Source organism: Chaetomium globosum, genomic scaffold (assembly GCF_000143365.1).
Source record: "Chaetomium globosum CBS 148.51 scaffold_3 genomic scaffold, whole genome shotgun sequence".
In the NCBI taxonomy this organism is placed as follows: Eukaryota; Fungi; Ascomycota; class Sordariomycetes; order Sordariales; family Chaetomiaceae; genus Chaetomium; species Chaetomium globosum.
The window spans coordinates 994,357-1,013,553 of record NT_165978.1 but is presented as its reverse complement, the minus strand read 5'-3'; the positions used below and the strand labels follow the sequence as shown (position 1 = coordinate 1,013,553).

General features: G+C 58.0%; 6 protein-coding genes across 6 annotated transcripts; 4 read left to right on the top strand and 2 right to left on the bottom strand.

Moving 5' to 3' along the window:
* Nucleotides 1-572: 572 nt before the first annotated feature.
* On the top strand, nt 573-2,849 carry CHGG_05612 (uncharacterized protein; the record flags this gene model as incomplete). Its single annotated transcript, XM_001221706.1, has 3 exons — nt 573-1,311; nt 1,398-2,508; nt 2,567-2,849. 3 exons carry the CDS (start codon nt 573-575, stop codon nt 2,847-2,849), a joined length of 2,133 nt encoding a protein of 710 aa, XP_001221707.1.
* Nucleotides 2,850-4,197: 1,348 nt separating this feature from the next.
* On the top strand, nt 4,198-6,388 carry CHGG_05611 (uncharacterized protein; the record flags this gene model as incomplete). The annotated part of the gene is made up of 5 exons (XM_001221705.1): nt 4,198-5,163; nt 5,213-5,418; nt 5,474-6,049; nt 6,111-6,160; nt 6,228-6,388. 5 exons carry the CDS (start codon nt 4,198-4,200, stop codon nt 6,386-6,388), a joined length of 1,959 nt encoding a protein of 652 aa, XP_001221706.1.
* Nucleotides 6,389-7,537: 1,149 nt separating this feature from the next.
* On the bottom strand, nt 7,538-9,573 carry CHGG_05610 (uncharacterized protein; the record flags this gene model as incomplete). The annotated part of the gene is made up of 5 exons (XM_001221704.1): nt 7,538-7,667; nt 7,755-8,157; nt 8,253-8,643; nt 9,026-9,039; nt 9,504-9,573. The coding sequence occupies 5 exons, from the start codon at nt 9,571-9,573 to the stop codon at nt 7,538-7,540; spliced, it is 1,008 nt and encodes a 335-aa protein (XP_001221705.1).
* Nucleotides 9,574-11,485: 1,912 nt separating this feature from the next.
* CHGG_05609 (uncharacterized protein) lies at nt 11,486-13,672 on the top strand (the record flags this gene model as incomplete). Its single annotated transcript, XM_001221703.1, has 3 exons — nt 11,486-11,545; nt 11,663-12,769; nt 12,917-13,672. The coding sequence occupies 3 exons, from the start codon at nt 11,486-11,488 to the stop codon at nt 13,670-13,672; spliced, it is 1,923 nt and encodes a 640-aa protein (XP_001221704.1).
* A 308-nt stretch (nt 13,673-13,980) lies between these two features.
* Nucleotides 13,981-15,774, bottom strand: CHGG_05608 (uncharacterized protein; the record flags this gene model as incomplete). The annotated part of the gene is made up of 1 exon (XM_001221702.1): nt 13,981-15,774. The coding sequence occupies one exon, from the start codon at nt 15,772-15,774 to the stop codon at nt 13,981-13,983; it is 1,794 nt and encodes a 597-aa protein (XP_001221703.1).
* Nucleotides 15,775-16,332: 558 nt separating this feature from the next.
* CHGG_05607 (uncharacterized protein) lies at nt 16,333-18,277 on the top strand (the record flags this gene model as incomplete). The annotated part of the gene is made up of 6 exons (XM_001221701.1): nt 16,333-16,407; nt 16,465-16,492; nt 16,550-17,033; nt 17,105-17,120; nt 17,257-18,056; nt 18,145-18,277. 6 exons carry the CDS (start codon nt 16,333-16,335, stop codon nt 18,275-18,277), a joined length of 1,536 nt encoding a protein of 511 aa, XP_001221702.1.
* Nucleotides 18,278-19,197: the final 920 nt, after the last annotated feature.

Here is a 19,197-nt window from a genome sequence, read left to right as displayed (position 1 = left end):
AGTTCGGCGCTGGTGTTTGACGAATGACTCTCTCCTGCCTACCAATTTCCAGAGCAACGGGCAACCCCAGCCAGCCCAATATTTTCTTCGAATCGCAAGTCAAGAGGCCCCAAGGGCTCCGTGATTTGCCTGAGGGCTGAGCAATCGTCTAAACCCTTCCAAACATCCGAAGCGTGATGGGTTGATCATCCTGCTGCCTCTGTTCGCCGGTTTTTGAACAGTTCCCCGACCTCCAGCCTTTCCCAACTTTTTCCGCCTGGTGCCCCAGTTCTTCCAGGTTGTTGCCAGGAAGCCCCCTCCTCGACTTTTTGGCCGCTTGTGCTCCGAACAAAAAAAAAAACTAGAGTTGCTCGCAATTGCATGCACACCCGCTCCGATAACCTAGGATACCCGGCGCTTGGTACCCTCCCCCAAATCCTCCCAGCTATTTTTGCCCTGATGCACCGGCAGCGATACACTGCCTGACCTTGTCCCGGGAGTCACGCCGTTTTGACGCTTCATTTTGCGGGACCAACCGCATATTACAATCCGGACCCCGGTAGTTGACGACTTTCTGCTGCAATACCTCGCAAATGAAGTTTTTCTCCAAAATATCGTCCAAAAAGCCAAACTCCGCCGACGAGGAGGAGGACCAGCAAGCCGCCTTCTTCGAATCGTCGCAGCCATCCTCGCCCACCAAGTCTCCCACCAAGTCGCCCACAAAATCTTCAGGTTCCCGGTCGCCCACTAAAAAGCCCTCTTCTTCGCAGCGTGCCCCCTCGCCGAACTCGCGCGAGTCCAAGCCGCAAACCCAGCGCACCTCGCGCCCCTTTGGGCGGCACCCAACCGACGCCGGGCGCCGTAAAAAGATCGACCCGGACACTCACCCCCTCAACCTGCCGCCCGAGCAGCGTAAGCGCTTCTCGGAACTCTCTGCTATGAGCGCCCGCAATTCAATGGATGTCGACAAAGAGCCCGTCAACGGAGGCAACCCCTCCTCGCCTCCTCCCCCCCCTCCGCAGGCGCCGCCGCCGCAGTACCAGCCGCCACGCCCGGCGAACCCGCCCTCCCATCAGAACACCTTCACCGTGCCTGTGACTAACGGTGCCGATGTGCCGTCAACAAACGACACCGCTGACGAAGAAGTCCCCGCTCCCCCGCCCCACCGATCGCAGCCTTCCAGCCCTGTGCAATCAGATGCCGAGCAGGCCGAGACGTTCAAGAATGAGGGCAATAAGTTTTTCAAGGCGGGCGACTACACCCATGCCGTCGAGTTCTACACCAAGGGTGAGTCCAGGCTGAACCAAGTCCCACGTCGTACAGGCGGCGAGTGTGTGTTACGGTCGGCTAACGGGAATGAATTATAGCTGTCGTCCTCCAGCCCAGCTCGGCCACTTACCTGGGAAACCGGGCTGCAGCGTTCATGTCTGCCGGCAAATACAGTGATGCCCTAGAGGACTGCAAGCGGGCTGTTGACTTGGATCCCCGCAATCCTAAAATTCTCCTCCGCCTGGCCCGTATTCACACGAGCCTAGGCCAGCCCGAGGATGCCATTGCCACATTCGGTCGCATCCAGCCGCCGCCGTCCGCGAAGGACATGGCTCCCGCCAAGGACATGCTTCGTCATCTCCGGGCAGCACAGCAGGCTCTCCGGGATGGCACGGCCGCATCCATGGTTTTGTATCCCCTTGACATGGCGGAGAAGCTGCTCGGTGTCGGCGCGCTGAAGCCCAGAAAGTGGCAGCTCATGCGCGGCGAGGCCCTCTTGAAGATGGGTGACGCCAACTCTCTTGGTGAGGCCCAAAACATCGCCATGTCCCTCCTGCGCATGAACAGCCAGGATCCCGAGGCCCTGGTGCTGCGTGGCCGGGCCCTGTATTCGCAGGGCGAGAACGACAAAGCCGTCCAACACTTCCGGAAGGCACTCAGCTGTGATCCCGATTTCAGAGATGCCATCAAGTGGCTCCGGACCGTCCAGAAGTTGGAGAGGATGAAGGAGGATGGTAATACCCAATACAAAGCTGGTCGGTGGCAAGCAGCCCTCGATCTCTACACTTCTGCCCTTGACGTCGACCCGGCGAACAAGGGAACCAACTCCAAGATTCTGCAGAACCGCGCCCTGTGCCGCATCAAGCTCAAGCAGTACGATGATGCCATCACCGACTGTGAGAAGGCGGTCAGCCTCGATCCCCAGTACATGAAGGCCCGCAAGACCAAGGCCAACGCTCTGGGTCTGGCGGAGAAGTGGGAGGCCGCCGTCCGGGAGTGGAAGTCGATTCAGGAGCTTGACCCCGAGGATCGGACGATCGCCAAGGAAGTGCGGAAGGCGGAACTTGAACTTAAGAAGTCGTTGAGGAAGGATTATTACAAGATCCTCGGTATCGAGAAGACGGCGACCGACAACGAGATCAAGAAGGCCTACCGGAGACTGGCCATTGTCCACCACCCCGACAAGAACCCTGGCGACGCCGACGCCGAAGCCCGCTTCAAGGATATCAGCGAGGCATACGAAACACTGATTGATCCTCAGTAAGTATCAGTATAATTTTATCTTGGCCTTGATATTCCAAAACTAACATGACTGCAGGAAGCGTGAGCGTTACGACAGCGGCGTAGACCTGGCCGACCCGTCAGACATGTTCGGCGGCGGCGGCATGGGCGGCATGGGCGGTGGCATCGACCCCGAGATCCTGTTCTCTATGATGGGAGGCATGGGCGGCGGTATGGGCGGTGGCATGGGAGGAGGCATGGGTGGCGGCGGCCCCTTCGGCGGCGGTGGTGGCGGCGGCTTCCCTGGTGGCCCTGGCTTCTCGTTCAACGACCGGGGCCGCGGCAGAGGAGGCTTCCCGCAAGGCTTCCAATTCTCGTGACAACCCGACGGCGAGGGAGAATCGACTGATGGCGGGAGCGAAGATGCTACCTCTGACGAGGATGACCGCGGCAGCCGACAGCAGCGACGGAGCCAAGGCCAGGACGGATGGGCCCGCAGAAACGGGACCGGTGTCAAGGAGGCCTGGCGAGCCGAAGCCGAAGAGCAGAAGGATAGACGGCTGGAACAGCTACGTCGGTTCTGGCTGGTGCTGGTCGTGGCTGCCGTGCTTCTCCCTCCGTATGTTCTGGGTGTGCTGGTGGCGGGGAGCGCCGTTGTATACATTTGCATGGGGGTGGTGACGAGGTCGATCGGGGCGCGTTAGGGACGGCAGCACCGGTTGGGTTGTCATCGCAAAAAGATGGATTGTCTTTTTCGGCATACTAGACTACTGGCCAGTTCACCACAACATTGAAGGAGGCGTTCACGGGGTCATCTTATTCACGACATTGGTTGCCCCTTGTCTGGCATGAGCACATCATTGGCATTTTCTACAGATAGACAGGGAGCGAACTGTTTTTCCTTTCCTCACCATATCCCTCCGGTTTCCTGGTTCCCGGTTCCTGGTTTCCTTGCTTCGACGTGCCTACGGTCTCCAGTCCCATGGGTCACTGTATGTGTATAGACTAGTCAGAAAAGCCCCTGTGGAGGTCGTTGGGAGAATTAAGCGTTCTGGGTCTCAACAACCCGCTGTGTTTCCTTTTTAAACCAGGATCAATTCCCGCTTGTGCAATACAATACCTATGTAATTGAATCGAGGAAGTTGTTCGTATACAGTAATTGAGCAGGTACCCTGACTACCTCCCTCTACCCAGCTAACCAGAATGGTGCACATCCACCGCCACGGGCCGCTGTGCGCCGTGCATCGTGCGCTGTCAAGCAGCCTGCCACAGGGGATCGTGTGGGGCTTCTTTTGGGTTCTGTCGCGTTGCCGCCAACTGACAAGGATGTGGAGCAGCGGGAAGCTTTGACCCCTGCTTTTTCGATCTGGAGGCCACGATTCACTTCCAGCTGCACTCCGCAAAAAAAGGCGACGGGCGCAGACTGGACAACTGGACACCTGTGGAAAGTGGAAAGTGGAAAGCCGCCACATTGCATTATCCCAATTCCTCGACTTCGAGTTGTGGACTTCGCTCTTTGTCCTGCTCGTCAACCACCAGTCTCTGAGTTGCATTCCATTCTAATTGTGCGGATGCTCCAACCTCAGGCTTGCTCCTTCTCCCCATCCTGACTGTTATCCATTCCCCATTTCCCTTATTATTGGAACCGCCCTTGGATTCGTTGCATTTTAAGGAACACGCACACGCACACGCCAGGGTACCACCACCCGGGTCCAGCGACTGCCCGCCATGAGTACCGACTACGCGTACGACGAGGAGGGCTATCTCTGGCCCTTCTTCGTTTTCACCCTCGCCCTCATCATCACCGTCCCCCTCACATACTTCCTAGTGAAGCGGTCGCGAGACCCAGCAGCGTCTTTCTCGCGCATCCAGACGAGCTTTAAACATGACCACTCAGCCACGGTCGACGCCTTGCGCAAGAAGGAGAAGCGCAAGGACAGGAAACTCTGGTTGACCTTTGCCGTCGTCACGGGCTGGGCTGTCATGGGCTACATGCTCTACCTCATCCAGACGACCGAGGCGCCGGTACACAAGCTCTGGAACCCGTACGATATCCTCAACATCCCCGAGTCGGCCACCGAGAAGCAGATCAAGAGCACATACAAGAGGCTATCGCTTCGGCTGCACCCCGACAAGGCGAAGCCGGACCCGGCCAAGAACGAGACGATCGAAGACCTCACCGCCCGCTACGTCGAGATCTCCAAGGCGTACCAGGCGCTGACGGACGAGGACATCCGCAACAACTACATCCAGTACGGCAATCCCGACGGGAAGCAAGGCTACAGCATCAACATTGCGCTGCCGAAGGTCATCGTGTCGGACGGCAATGGCAAGTACGTCGTGCTCCTCTACTCGGCGCTCTTCGGCGTCCTCCTGCCCTACCTCGTCGGCTCCTGGTGGTACGGCACCCTCAGGCGCTCCAAGGAGGGCGTCCTCATGGAGAGTGCCAACAGGATCTTCCGCGAATACAAGGACGGCATCGACGAGGGCGGCGCCGTGACCGCGCTCAGCACTGGTAAGGAGTACGAGGAACTCTTGAAGGGAGACAAGGCGGACTCGGGTCTTTCCAAGGTGGAGTCCAGGGTTCTTGCCGAGGGTGAGCTCTCCCCTCTGGCTGGCGGCCTGTCTGTTAAGGACAAGGAGAAGCTCGAGGATCTGGGAGAGCGGCCCGCAAAGGAAGGCATTGGCGCTGCTGTGGGCTTACCTGGGCCGGATCGAGCTGGATGACGCTGAGCTGAACAAGGCCAAGTTTGCCGTTGCCCCGATCGCGCACTCCCTCAACAAGGCCCTCAACGCTATCGCCCTTGCCTACATGAACACCGGTCCGCTCCTCGCCTCTTACTACACCAGCCAGCTCCTGATCCAAGCCCTCCCTCCCAAGTCGTCGCCCCTCCTCCAGCTGCCCTACTTCACCCCCGGCCGTCGTCAAAGCCGCCGAGGGCGACTCGCGTGTCCACACCAGCGTCCAAAATTTCATGGACAGGCCAGACGCGAAGCGTCGCAGCTTGGTGGTAGGCAAGAACCTCCTTACCGAAGAGCAATACCGGGAAGCCGTCAGCGTCGCCAAGCAGCTCCCCTACCTACGTGTCGCCAAGGCCTACTTCAAGGTCACCGGCGAGCGCTTCATCATCCCGTCCTCCCTCGTCACCCTTGTCGTCAAGGGCCGTTTCGTGCCCCCTGGCAGCGAGAAGGTCCCCGAAATCAACCCCGCCGAGTTGGAAGATGTCGACCCGGCGGAAGACGACCTGGATGCCATCTCGGGCCGCAAGACCCAGAAGCTCGTCGGCAAGGACGAGAAGACAGGCAAGCCCATCTACGAGTCGGCCGAGGCCGAGCTGATCGCCGCGCCCCTCGCCGCCGCCCCTTACTTTGCGCGCGACCACAGCCCCAGGTGGCACGTGTTCCTGACCGACTCCAAGCAAGGCCGCGTCGCGGTCCCGCCCTTCACTTTTGCGCAGTTCGACTGCCCCATTTTCGAGGCCGACGGAAAGACCCCCACGTTCGCCATGCAGACGCTCAAGGCCCAGTTCCAGGCGCCGCCCCAGGCCCGGCCACTACACCTTTGTCATGCACGTTGTGTGTGACAGCTATGTCGGGTTCGACACCAAGATGGAGGTGACGCTCATCGTGGAGGAGGCGAGCAAGGCGGCCGAGATGGAAGTCGAGGACGAGATTAGTGAACCGGAAGAGGGTGAGTCTTTTTTTATTGTTTTTGTCTCCACTTTCTCGAAAATGAACATGGCACTGACCACATACAGATTCTATCGCGGGCATTATGCACGCCGCTAAGGGCGGCGAGCCGAAGAGGAGGAAACAGCCCAAGAAGGTGGAGGAGTCAGACTCGGACGAGGAGAGCGGGACTGAGGAGGAGGAAGATGATACCAGCGCCACAAATACGGATACCGAGCCGGAGGATTAGATTGGGTTTGCTTAAGGGTTATTGTTTGGTTAATTCCGGCTTTTGATAATTGTACATACCGGCGTTTCCCCGTTGCTATGGGCTGTTGATGTATGTGGCTGTGTGCTGTGCTGTGGGTGTTGGTTTCAAAGCGCCTCTCTACACTTCTCTCTTCTCCTGTTTTCTGGCTTGGCTGTATATGTGTGTGGTGTGTGCATGGCGTGGGTTGGCTTCTGCTGCTAGAGAAATATGAGGGAATAAACGACGTAGGTCGTGGAGTATGCGTCATCGTGCGTTGGGGGCGGTTGGGTAGGATGATGTCTGCCTGCTCAGCTCACCGCTCCCGGGGGGTGGGGAACAATACGAACAGGCAACTCGAGAGACGCTCGTTCTTTTTCGTCATATCTCACTCAGCCAAAGGTCCTGCATACAGGCACCCGTGGAGCGAAGTGTGGGTGTGTCTATCATCTGAGGGCGAGTGGGTCACATTAAACCCCCGTCCCAACAACCACCTGAGTTGAATGGCTACCTGGAGTTGAGCGGTAGCCTCCAGGTAGCTCTCCCAACGAACACTGGGGAGACGGGGACGCGTACTTCACAACGAAATAATTATGGAGGTCCCGTCCTGGGAAGAAGGGTTGCAGGACGCGTCATGGCCAGGTGTAGTGGGTACAGCAAAGAATTTAACCACGAGTATCACTGTCGGCCCGCGGAAAGGTAATGCCGGGGATTGGCTTCCATGCTTCATATTATTGCTTCTCCGGTGGCCTTTCTACAGACGTACACCAGGCGAGAGAATTATAGGTTCCATACCCCACAGTAGGTTTCATCCAAACGTAGTCACATGGGTATTCGCCTCACCCACACTGTTTACACCGCTGTCACGTATCCATTTCAAGACGCCTACCATAACAGTGACGGAACTGAGGGTAGTGGGACTGGGGATGCTTCTTCGCCTTGTCTGACCCGAGTTAGCAGACCCGGACCAAAAGCATGGCGAGGTTTCGTACCATCCCAGAGTGCCTGCCTCCGGCGACGGCGACTCGCTGGCGGGCCTTTTGACCTCCACGCCAACAGTTTGATGTGTTCGAGCCGAGAGTTCCTTTCGGCCCTCAAGCATGCCCGAGTGATTATGCTCATTATCCCATTATCCCATTATTGGCGCTGCACTCAGAAATCCTTCTCGAAGGCGTCGTTGAGATAGCCGACGAAACTCTCGCGTAGCCGCTCCGCCGCCAATGTCCCAACTGCTTCAAGCCCAATGCCGCCCCGGTTCAGCGCCACGAACGCCCGCCGAAACCTTTGTAGTTGTGGCAACACCACTTTCTTCGCGGGTAGCTCTACCACCAGGTCGTCCCCTAGCTTTGCTTCCGCTCGGGTTGCTTACCCCTTGGCACACGGACGAACCCAGCGGGCCCTCATCCGCTTGCCTCTCCAGAATCTTCTCCCCTCACTGGCCTGCGTCTCGCGCTCCAGAATGTACAGGTAATCGCCGCCTGGGTCCTTGTCGCGCTGCACGGTTGACTGGTTCGGCCTGACCAGCTTCCTGCCCTCGCCGGCGATGGTGTCCCAAATCTTGTCGAATACCTCCTTGGTCTGCGCCTCGTCGTCCTCCCATACCAGCGTAAACAGCGGCGAGTCCCAACGCGCCATAGGATTGGGCTCTTCGTAGCGAAAAACAAGATTCTCCCAACTGGCGGGCTTGTACCGTTCCGTGTCGTCAGCATCATTGTCGTCGTCGTTCTCACCCTCCGCCTTCTTTCCCCCGCTTTCTTCTACCTCCTTTCCACCTACCCCATTCCCCATCCACCCCCACCCCCCTCCCCTTCCGCCTCTCCAACCTTCCCTCATTCACCCCCCTCGCCCTCTCCCTGCCCCCGCCCACCTGCAGCACACAGCTGGAAGTGCTCAGAATTCTTGGCCTCGCAGTACAGCTGGTAGCGCCAGCCCTTGATGTAGTTGAGGCCGTCGAGCACGACGATGTCGCGCGGCGAGAGCACGCGCTTGACCGCGCCGAAGGCGGCCGCGCGCGCGTCCTTTTCCGACGCGTTGGGCCGACCGTACGTGCGCCGGTAGTTGCGCGGGCGAGAGGTCGTAGACGGTGCGCGGGATGGAGAGGGTGTCGTCCGAGATGAGGTGCAGGTTGTAGGGGGGTTTGGGTTTTGGTTGGGTTTGGGTCTGGGTTTGGGTTTGGGTTTGGGTTTGGTTGGGGGATGGGAGGGCGGCGATGCGTGCCGCGAGGTAGGCGTGTAATTGGCGGGCGCGGGTGCTTTTGCCTGAGGTGGGGAGGCCGGTTATTGTTATGAGCTGTGTTGGGGGGAGGGGTCTTGTTAGTGGGTTGTTTAAGTGGGTTGGGGGTATGGAAGGCGTACTGGCATGACTATGGCTGTGTTGGTCCCGAGGAGGGATCACGCTGTTATTGGAGATTTTCGTGATGGTGGCTTTGGTGTTTTGGTGTCTGGGGCGGGGCAGAGCGACGATGGAGGGGCATTTCGGGAAGACCCACTCTGCTGGGACACACCTATCAAACCCCAAAGAGTCAGGGTTACAAAGGGTTTCTTCAGTCTGCATCAGAAGAAACACCTCTTGTTACGAATACATTCCGATCCCCTCCCTTAATGTGCTCTCAGCTCAAACCAAGCGATACTTCAAACTTACATAGCTTGTAGGAACTATGTACTAAATGGAACGGACAGACTGGAAACACTTCTCACGGGCCTTCACTTTAGCTAGCTAATGGTGAGCTACACAGCTTGTCTCACAAAACAAGATGTCGACCGTCCGACCATCAAGGTCACACAGGAAAGCAGCGGGGAAGATAGGGGCAAACGCAAGGCACGAATATCATGAAGCTGTACTTCCATCCAATCACCGCCAGACCCCGCCCAGCCTTACGCCGTTGCCGCTCCCCCATGTGGGAAGCTTGGTTGTGGCTATGGCCCATGCATGCGGCTAATAAGGCGATACGCCCTCCGTCCGTACAAACATACAAGCGGGACAAGTAAGGCTGATGGGGCGAGTGCAGACATACTCACACGGAAAGTCTCCGAGTGGTTGTGTGGGGGTATTGTGAAGAGACCCAAATGTCTTCATCTTGAGTGTCAGACTCGGGAGCCGCGGACATCACATCCCTCACATTCTTCCCGCGTCAGGCTATAAAAAGTAGCCGCCAGGTTCTTGGTGATCGATCCGAAATTTGACGACATGGCGTTGATACACTGGGTTTCACCGGATTTCATTTACCCCCGACCCGAAGCTGTGGGTGAACAAGGGTGAGATCCGGGGCCGGGCCACCCATGCATCTTTCCGATATCAGCTTCGGGCCGGGATGCCAAGGGGCTGTTACGAACCTTTTGTTGTTCCATATATCGGTAGGCTGTCGATGCTTCTCATCCTTGGTTCATAATGGATCCCGGTCACTAATAGAGAGTGTCGGTGTTGGGATTGGGGTTACACGATGACATATCCTGATTTTTCCAGCCACAGTTAGCGCGCCTGGGAGTAAACGGGAGACATCCACACATGCCGATGGCTCTGCAAGGCCAGGGCGAAGTCCAATGCACATGGGTTGATTGGGCGTTCTTGCTCCGAATGTTCGGTGCAGCAATTTCCCCAGCCTGGAATGTGGTCCGTGCTGCATCGCCCACCCACTAGCGTAGGGCTGTGTGTTTGCCTTTGTGGATCGGGTTGTAACTTCGAATCTGTGGCTGGAACGGAACTTTCGTTCACTCTTTTTTTTCTTCGACCCGCGGAACCCCAGACCTTCCGAGCCCCCAAACCACCAAACTGGACCCACATCCCCCCCCAAGCTTCAACGGCTCCAAATCTTAGCTGTCTGGCTGGTCGGGTTTACACCGCAACGGCCCCGCCAAGTCAGAGCGTTGTATCCTCCCGTTGCTGACCTGGAGGTCTGGAGAACCGGCTCGTTTCCGTCGTTCCGCATCGGGTCCCCCGAGCTGTGGAGAGACAGATCATGACCCCACGGCCCGGTATCGATAAGGATCGACTCTCCATCTGCCCAGGGGACGAGACAAACAACCCGCCTGTTGCCCGTTGCCCGTTGCCCATTGCCCGTCTGAGCCGCCGAACCCATGGCGCGACTTCGTGTTCTCATCAAACCTTCCCGCCTTTGCATCTGCATGCGGGATGGGGAAGCCACGCGCGAAAAGATTTCTGGAACAAGCCACGATGCGTCAATTGCACGCTGCAGGGCATGTTTGGTGAACGCGACGTGCTGACGAATCAGAAACCCAGGCACCATTTAAGCTTTTGGAGTCTGTGGTGCTGGGAGCCTCGCCAAGATACGCCAATCTCCCCACTCATTGAAAACGCCTTCGCACAGGTATCCCAAAGAGGAAATACCCCTGCTCTTCCATCCCATTGCGAGTGGATGATGATAGTCCGGTACTTTCGAACCACCACGCTTGCAAGCTTGCACCGACCAGCTCGCCCGATCTGCCCCTGGTTTTCTTCACCATGACCGCCGCAACTGAGAGCCAGCACCAAAGAGCCTCAGGTATCGGCATAACTGAAGGCTGTGGGCAAGAACAGGGGCTGTGTGCCGTCTCCTCACCCTTGGTCCGTTGCAGGGAACTGCTTGGCGTTCGCCAGACATCCGCCACATCTGCACCTCGCCAGGGCCAGTTGAGCCCTACGAATCGAGCATTTGACTCAGGAGACCCTTTCGGAGCCTGCAGGCACGGGTCGACGTTCACCCACCGCGTCGGGGATATCTGCTGCGGCCTCCGCCAATTCTGCGACCACACCAGTTCCAGCTTAAAGGAGCTGATAACCGGCCGGGCTCTCAACGAGGCATCTTCGCAGCAACTCTTGACCGACGACGGGCGACCTTCGACATAGCGGATTCTGCCCCTTTGGTCCACACGTGCCACTCGGGCCGACCCCCCCTTTTCCGCCGCCCCCCGATTCTGGACCAAACGCCGCCGAGGCCTGGACCTCAGCCTAGTTCGCGGCGATCAGCTGGCGGCGTTTTTGCCATTGCGGGACGAGCCGTGAAACTCCTCCGGCGAATGTTTCGGAAGAGGCGGACTGCGCCGTTGGACGCGTCGTCTCACTGGGCTTGACCCAAAGTTTGGCGTCGAGTGTCATTATCCCAAGATGGTTTACTGTGGGAAGCCGAGCAAGGGGTGCTCCAACTGCCGGGAGCGCAAGATTCGTGTAAGTCTTCTTTCTGTTTTGGAAAGCTGCTCCGCCACAACTTGTCCCCGCAAATTGGCGGGATGAACCTCTTCATTGGTAATGCCCGTGTCGAATTGCCCACTAACAAGACCCAAGTGTGACCAAAAGGAGCCGGGATGTGGCCAGTGCGACAAGCGGCAGCAGAAATGTCCTGGCTACCGGAATCTCGTCGACCTCATGTTTCGCGATGAGAGTTCCCATGTCATCAAGAAGGCCAAGGCGAGGGCCCGAAAGAAGGCCAAGCTGGGAATCTCGCCACCGGGCACACCGTCAGACACGGAAAGCCGGTTTTCTGCTACGCCTGAGCCTCGCTCGCGGACGCTGTCCTTGATCGTCCCCCAAACACCAGCTGCGGGTATCCCGGCCAGCCGAAACCACGACGATAGCAGCATGCTGATGTCGCCCGAGTCGGGAAGTTGGCCAGTGACACCACCAATGGCGCAGCTGTACACCCTTCCGCCGGCTTGTCAGGAAGACGGCTTTGCCTATTTCTTCTCGCGATATGTTACAGCCGACGAGACGGTATCACACCAGAAGTTTGACTTTCTTCGAGACGTCTGGCGGCCTTCGCCTTCGTCGCCCGACACCCATATTGACGGTGTTTTGGCCAGCATGACAGCGGTCGGGCTCATGGGGCTAGCGAGCACGGCACAGTCACCAAGCTTGATGGATGCCGCGAGAAAGTCATACGGGACGGCGCTGCGGTTGACAAACCATGCGCTGCAGGACCCGGCCGAGGCCGTCAAAGACAGCACGATGCTGTCGGTTCTCATCCTCGGCGTATTCGAGATGATGACGGAAAGCACGCCCCGAACAATGACGGTCGAGGCATTTCAGGAGCACGTCAACGGCGCGGCGGCACTTGCGCGGATGCGAGGGCCCGCACAGTTCCAAACGCGCGCGGGGAGGCGCATGTTCTCAATGCTGTGCCAGAGGGTTGTCGTCAGTTGCGTCCAGCGAAACGTACCCATGCCAGACTGCTTGATTGAGCTCTGGCACGAAATGTCGAAAACGACCGAACCCGGCAACCCCGATCAACGGTTGATGCCACTGATGTGGCAGGTGCTGCAGCTGCGCTCCGATATCAAGAGCGGATTCCTGTCCGACCCAGAGATCATCGTGGACAGGCTGATTTCCATCGATCAAGACATCGAGAACCAGACCTCCCAATTTACACCTTCCTGGAAATACCGCATTTTCCAAGTAAAACAGCACCATCCGGCCGTCTTTGACGGCATCTGCTACCTCCACAGCTCCCTCCATCACGCCCAATGTCTGGAACCACATCATCACAACGCGCATTCTCATCCTCGAAACAATCCTCTCCGAAATCTCCCGTGACCTCTCTAGTTTTTCCCCAACCCTCGACTCCTCCCGGTACCTCGAGGAGCACCGCAAAGCCCGCAGAAAGCTGAGATACCTAGTCAGCGAAGTCACCGCCCAACATCCCCCCAACAACTCGGGCTCATGAACCCGGCCGACGGCACCATCGGCAGCGGCGATGACGACGACGACGCCGCACCCATCGCGACCGTCGAGATCCGCGAGACGCCCTCGCCGCCGACCTCCCCCTCCGCCCGATCCTCGGACTCAGCGAGCAGCGTCTACAGCCCGCTGTCAGCAACGGGCGGGCCTCGCCCCTACCCCTCGGGCCTGACCGTCCTGGACGTCACCGAGGGCCGCGACGCCGAGGACAAGGCCGAGCGCTACATGCTCCTAATCTCGGCCACCAGCAGCGTCGTGTGGCCGCTGTTCGTCGTCGGCATGTCGACCGCCTGCACCCCCGAGATGCGCGCCTACGTCGTCGGCCGCCTGCGCACCCTGTACATGGAGACGGGCATCCGGCAGGCGGATGCCGTCGCGAACCTGCTCGAGGAGCATGAGTTGGCGGTTGGGACTGAGGTTGGGGCTGGGGTAGGCATAATAGGGCCCGGGATGGGGCCGGGGCCGGTGCCGGGAGCAGGGTGGTTGGATATGGAGCTGAGGGAGCCCGGGCAGCAAGGGGTGGCGGGGCCTGGGTTGGTGGGGGAGGAGTATGGGTTGGGGCTGATGCCCTTGACGAGTCCTGGGGTCATGAAACCCGAGTTCGATATGGTTTGGGGGTGATGATGGAAGAGTAGCATGGGATGGGGGGGGAGGGTACTTAACCCGAAATGACTATGCGCGCTCGAAATGCTGGAAACGGAAATCGAAGGCACCAGCGACATACCATGCAGGATTTTACATACTTCATTTAGCGTGTACCATTTTTGGCTATCTCTTGTATATACCAGCTGCTTTATGGCAGCCATGATATATCTGACCGAACAACTCCGAAGCCCACTTTTTGTCCACCCGAACGCCGTGCCATGCCTAAAGAACTGACGATATCATATCTCTCACAAATTAATTTACCCCAGTTTCCCCCTCCCCCATCACCAAGCATCAAAATTCCCGAACCCTCCCGTCTTCACCTTCTTCCTCACCGGCTCCTCCCACGTCTCCACCACCTGCCCACCATTACTACCACCACCACTCGCCCCCCCTTCCCCATCCTCCTCCTGTTGTTGCTGCTGCTGCGCAACAACCCCCTTCAAGTACCGCCCCACCCCCTTGGCCTTCGCATCCTCCTCCACCACCCCATCCTCCCGAATCCTCTTGCCCGTCCACGTCGTGCGATCGTCCTCGGTGCCCCCTTGCCGCCTCACCTCCTCTTTGCTCTTGACCTCGGCCTCGCGCAGGCTCTTTTCTTTCAAAAACTCCTCGAACGGATCGATCAGCACAACGACGTCCTCGATGCGCAGGTCTGCCAGCGGGCGGTTGGAGCCGTCGTCGGCGACGGGGGCGCGCTCCAGGGCGTCGAGGGTCTTGGCGGTGTCGGCCCCGTCGACGATGCGGCCGAAGACGGTGTGTTTGCGGTCGAGGTGTTTGGCCGGGCGGTAGGTGATGAAGAATTGGGAGGAGTTGGTGTTGCGGCCCTTGTTGGCCATGCTGAGCACCCCGCGCGCGTCGTGGATGTAAGGGCCTTCGAGCTCGTCCGCGAAGGTCTTGCCCCAGATGCTTTGCCCGCCGCGGCCGGTGCCGGTCGGGTCGCCGCCTTGGATCATGAAGTTGCGGATGTTGCGGTGGAAGGAGACGCCGCGGTAGTAGCCGCGCTGGGCGAGCCGCAGGAAGTTCCATACGGCTTTGGGGGCTGTGTCGGTGTGTAGTTCGAGGGTGAGGGGCCCGAGGTTGGTGTCGAGTCGGGCGTAGCCTTTGTGCTTGATTCGTCGGGGGTGCAGCATCCATTCCTCGTCGGAGAGGACGGCGCGCTCACCGGATGTGGAGGGTGTTAGGCCAGTGGAGGTGAAGGAGGCGGCAGCGAGGCCAGTGGTGTAGGCTGCGGCGTTGGGGGCCAGTTTTTTTTCGAGAATGGATGGGGCGCGGGAAGTCGGGGCGGAAGATTTGGTGGTGCTCAGCGTTTTGGTGCGGTTGACGTCGCCGCCGCTTGCGCGGGCCTGGCGGGCGCGCTCGACAGCTTCCTTGGCGCGGAGTACTTTGTCGCCCATCCGGCCGAGCGCGTCGATGTTGATGCCGCCCTGTTCGCGCTGCTCGGCCTGCTCTTTTGTGAGGAGAGCGTCTTGCCCCTCCTGGAGGTACTTGAACTGGCTGAGGTCGCGGCTGGCAGCGTTCTGTGGGTCTTGTAGCGTGATGATATCCTTGCGGCTGAACTCGACGTCGTCTACCAGGTCCCGCCACGACTTGGCCTTGATGTTCATGCGCTCGACCGTCTCCCAGGCGAAGACATTAGCGTAGGTGCCGTGCCTGATCGCCACGATGTGCGTGTTGTCGGTAAGCACTTTGAACGTAACCGGATCGATAAAGTCGCCCTTGCCATCTGATGACACGCCATTGCGATCGTCCTTCTCGGTGGTGTCGGCGTTGCGTGAGAAGTTGAGGCGGATCAGGTCCTTGGCGGCGAGCGGCTCGCCAGTGACCGGGTTGGTCTTGTGCTTCTCCAGCCATGCGCCAATGACCTCGACGTCAAATATGGTGCCATCTGAGGTACAGACGGGGTTCTTAAAAGGTTGGAGACTGGCGGCGCAGAAGTTGAAGGGCAGTCGCTTGAAGCTCGCGTGGGTTGCGCCTTCGCCGCGTTGACGAGCATTCGAACCGACGCTGGCGCTGTAGGCATCTGAAGATGACCACTCGGAGTGAGTAATGTATAGCTTGTCGGTGCCTTTCCCCATGATTGCGGTGTCAATCGGGAGGTTGAGAGAGGAAAGATTCGGACTAAAGGTGTGAAGCAAAACAAATGACGGTGCTGGTGGATGCACTGGATGCACTGCAATACCCAATCTTATCGATTACACCCCTGTTGGTGGCACAGATTCCCGTGGTTGCAGCGCGGCTAGCGGGGGCCCCACCCATCCTGTTCTCTGCCAGGCGTGCCAGGTCAGTTTCGAGCAGTCCGGCCAGGCACGCATGGGCTCAAATGTGGATCCTGGTCGTCGCAGTTCCATGTTGGAGATGCAAGCTTGCGCAACAAGCATCCACCAGATCCGAGACCCTCAAACTCCAGTCCATAGACGAGGTTCAGGACTTCTTCCATCTCGACCACAACCCCGGTCGCCAACACCAAAGCTCTCTGTATTGAGGCATAGACCACACGAAAGGGAATCGATGACGAATCCCATGATTGTATCTTGTTAACTCCTGAATCTCAGACACGTCGCTCCCTCCCTGATCGAGCCTGAAGCACCAACACCCACCCGACGGAGGCCGCGGTACTCTACACACAACCGACAATGAGGCGCTGGGCGGGTTCCCTCTTTTTGCTGCTGCTGTCAGTATGGACGGCGGCGGCATTGGAAATCAAGCTAGTAAGCAGCAGCACCCACGCCTCGATTCACCAGCCGAGCTAACACCACGCGCAATAGGACCAAAACGAGAATCAACGATGCGCCGGTTTGTCCCTCCGACTCCGAGCCCCTTATAGCCTCGAGCTTTGCTGACAATGGACAGGCATGTACAGCAGGAAATCGTGGGGCGGCGACGTTGACCCCTATATCCACGTCAAGTTCACGGGCGTCGGCAAGGACGAGGGCGAGGACCCCGTGGTGAGCCTGCTCATCTTCGATTGGATGGACCAGGAGTACCTCGATGTGCTGCCGGGCAATACGGAGCGGGCGGCCATCTGCCAGCAGGAGTTCGTCGATGCCGGGTACTGCAACGAAACCGAAATTGGCCAATTCCTGGTCTCGCCCAACGCCACAGAAAAATCGGTCAACGTCATCTTGACCAAGGCGATGCACCTCAAGGATTCGAAACCCATCAAGTATCCCATCTCCAAGACGGGCTACTTTTGCGTTGTTACCGAGAAGTTCGGCGCAACTAGCTACGAGGCCATCGTCGAGTTCCGCAACGCCTTTGGCGAGCTCCCGGCTACTCAGATTCCGAAACTGCCCTTCTATGGCGGGATCAGCATCGCATATGCGCTGGTGTTGGTGTATGTACAGTTGACGGCGAGATTTGAATAAGGCTGACCATCACAGGTTCTGGGGTTTCTTGTACTTCCAGCATCGTTCCGACATATGTAAGTGATGTTTGACGGCATATTATCACGGCGCTTAGCACGGGCTAACGTTCTCTACAGTGGCTGTGCAAAACTACATCACAGCAATCCTCATCTTCTTGGTTATCGAGATGATCATGACCTGGGGTTTCTACAGTATGTCTTCTTGCTACCTACCTCGCACTCGCAGCCGCTGACCATCCCAGACTATCTAAACCGGAATGGGTCGAACGTCGGCTCGCAAGTCCTTCTTGTCGTCGTCGCCGTCCTCAACGCCGCCCGCAACTCGTTCTCCTTCTTCCTCCTCCTCATCGTCTGCATGGGCTACGGCGTGGTCAAACACACGCTCGGCCGCACCATGATCTACGTCCGATGGCTCGCCATAGGGCACTTCGTCTTCGGCATCGTCTACGCGATAACCAGCTTGGTTGTAAACCCAGACACAGCGGGACCCTTCGTGCTACTCATCGTCCTCCCGCTCGCCGGCACGCTCACGGCCTTCTACGTCTGGACGCTCAACTCGCTCAACTGGACGCTTAAGGACCTGCGCGAGCGCAAGCAGCACGTCAAGGAGACCATGTACCGCAAGCTGTGGTGGTGCATCCTCGTCTCCATCATGGTCATCTTCGCTTTTTTCTTCTTCAACTCCTTTTCCTTCGCTTCGGCGCGCGACCCCGACTACGTCCCGTTCCACTGGAAGACGCGCTGGTTTGTGCTCGACGGTTGGCTCAACATTGTGTACTTCGCCGACGTCGCCTTCATCGCTTATGTCTGGCGCCCGACCGCCAACAACCGCCGCTTCGCCATGAGCGACGAGATCGCGCAGGAGGACGACGGTACCTTTGAGATTGCCAACCTGGACATCGGAAACCCGGATGAGTCGGACGACGACGAGGAGGCGAGGATCGAGGGCACGAAGCAGAGCCAGGGTGGGCAGACCCAAGCGGCCGGGAGCGGGTCACAGACTGCTCAGACACAACGCGCGCAGTCGTCTGCGGCTGGCGCAGCGACGGCGAGGAAACCGTCGCCGCCCATGCCGAGGGAGTCGTTGGATCGGCGAGACCATCTTTGCCGTGGGCGAGGATGGGAAGTTCTCGTCCGACGACGACGACGATGACGACGATGATGAGGAGAGTAGTGAGGAGGAGTCTGGGCGGCTGGTCAGGACGAGGAAGTAGAGGTAGGAGACGGGGGGCGGTTTCTTACGTAGTATTGAAGGGGTTACCTAGATTTCCATCAAAACGGGTTCGTGTGAGATGGAGGGTCGAGCTGTACTATATATATGGCGATGACTGACTGGCGTTTGTTGGGTGGGACTATTGGTATCTACTAGTATTGCATCGTGTTATTTCAGGGGTATTTTGGGTCATATAAACATTGCAACGACCACTGTCCATCGAGTCACTCTCGCCGCCTGTTGTTCACACCTTTGAATTGTACATTTCGTTTATCGTACAACTAACGCTACCCAAACGCTGGGGAGGGTAATCACATATGAACCATCGTCCTACATGCCCGACAAACCAAAACACCACCAAACCATCCTCCACTCGCACCCACGCTCACACGCTAGCATCCATCACCCAACCTAACCAACCACATCCCCACCAAACCCAACCGGCCTCCGCCTTCCCTCATTCTCCGGCAAAATCGCCAACGCCTTATACAACTTGCCCATCCCATTCGGCCCCCTATCCACCAACCTGCCCCACGCCCGCCTCACATCCTCCACCTTCTTCTTTCTTCCCCTCCTCCCCGCCCGGCACACCTTCGCGTGCCAGAACCGAAGATTTAGTTTCCTAAATGATAATGTAGAATAATAGATGCTATGACATTAAGCGAAGTGTACGAGCCCGTGAAACACCGATTTTAGGCTAGTATATAATGCAAAAGAACCCGAGGATGGATCTAATCCTTATAGTACTAATATGAACGTGGGAGAGTAGAGCAAAATCCCTCAATCGAGTTAAACGTAAATACTATTTCACCCATGATATCTCAGAACATTAACACCTAAGTTACGTCTACCCTTAAGATAAGTACCCCAAGGATTTTAGCAGTATTTTTTCCATTCCCCTTGCACTTCAAAATTCGAAGG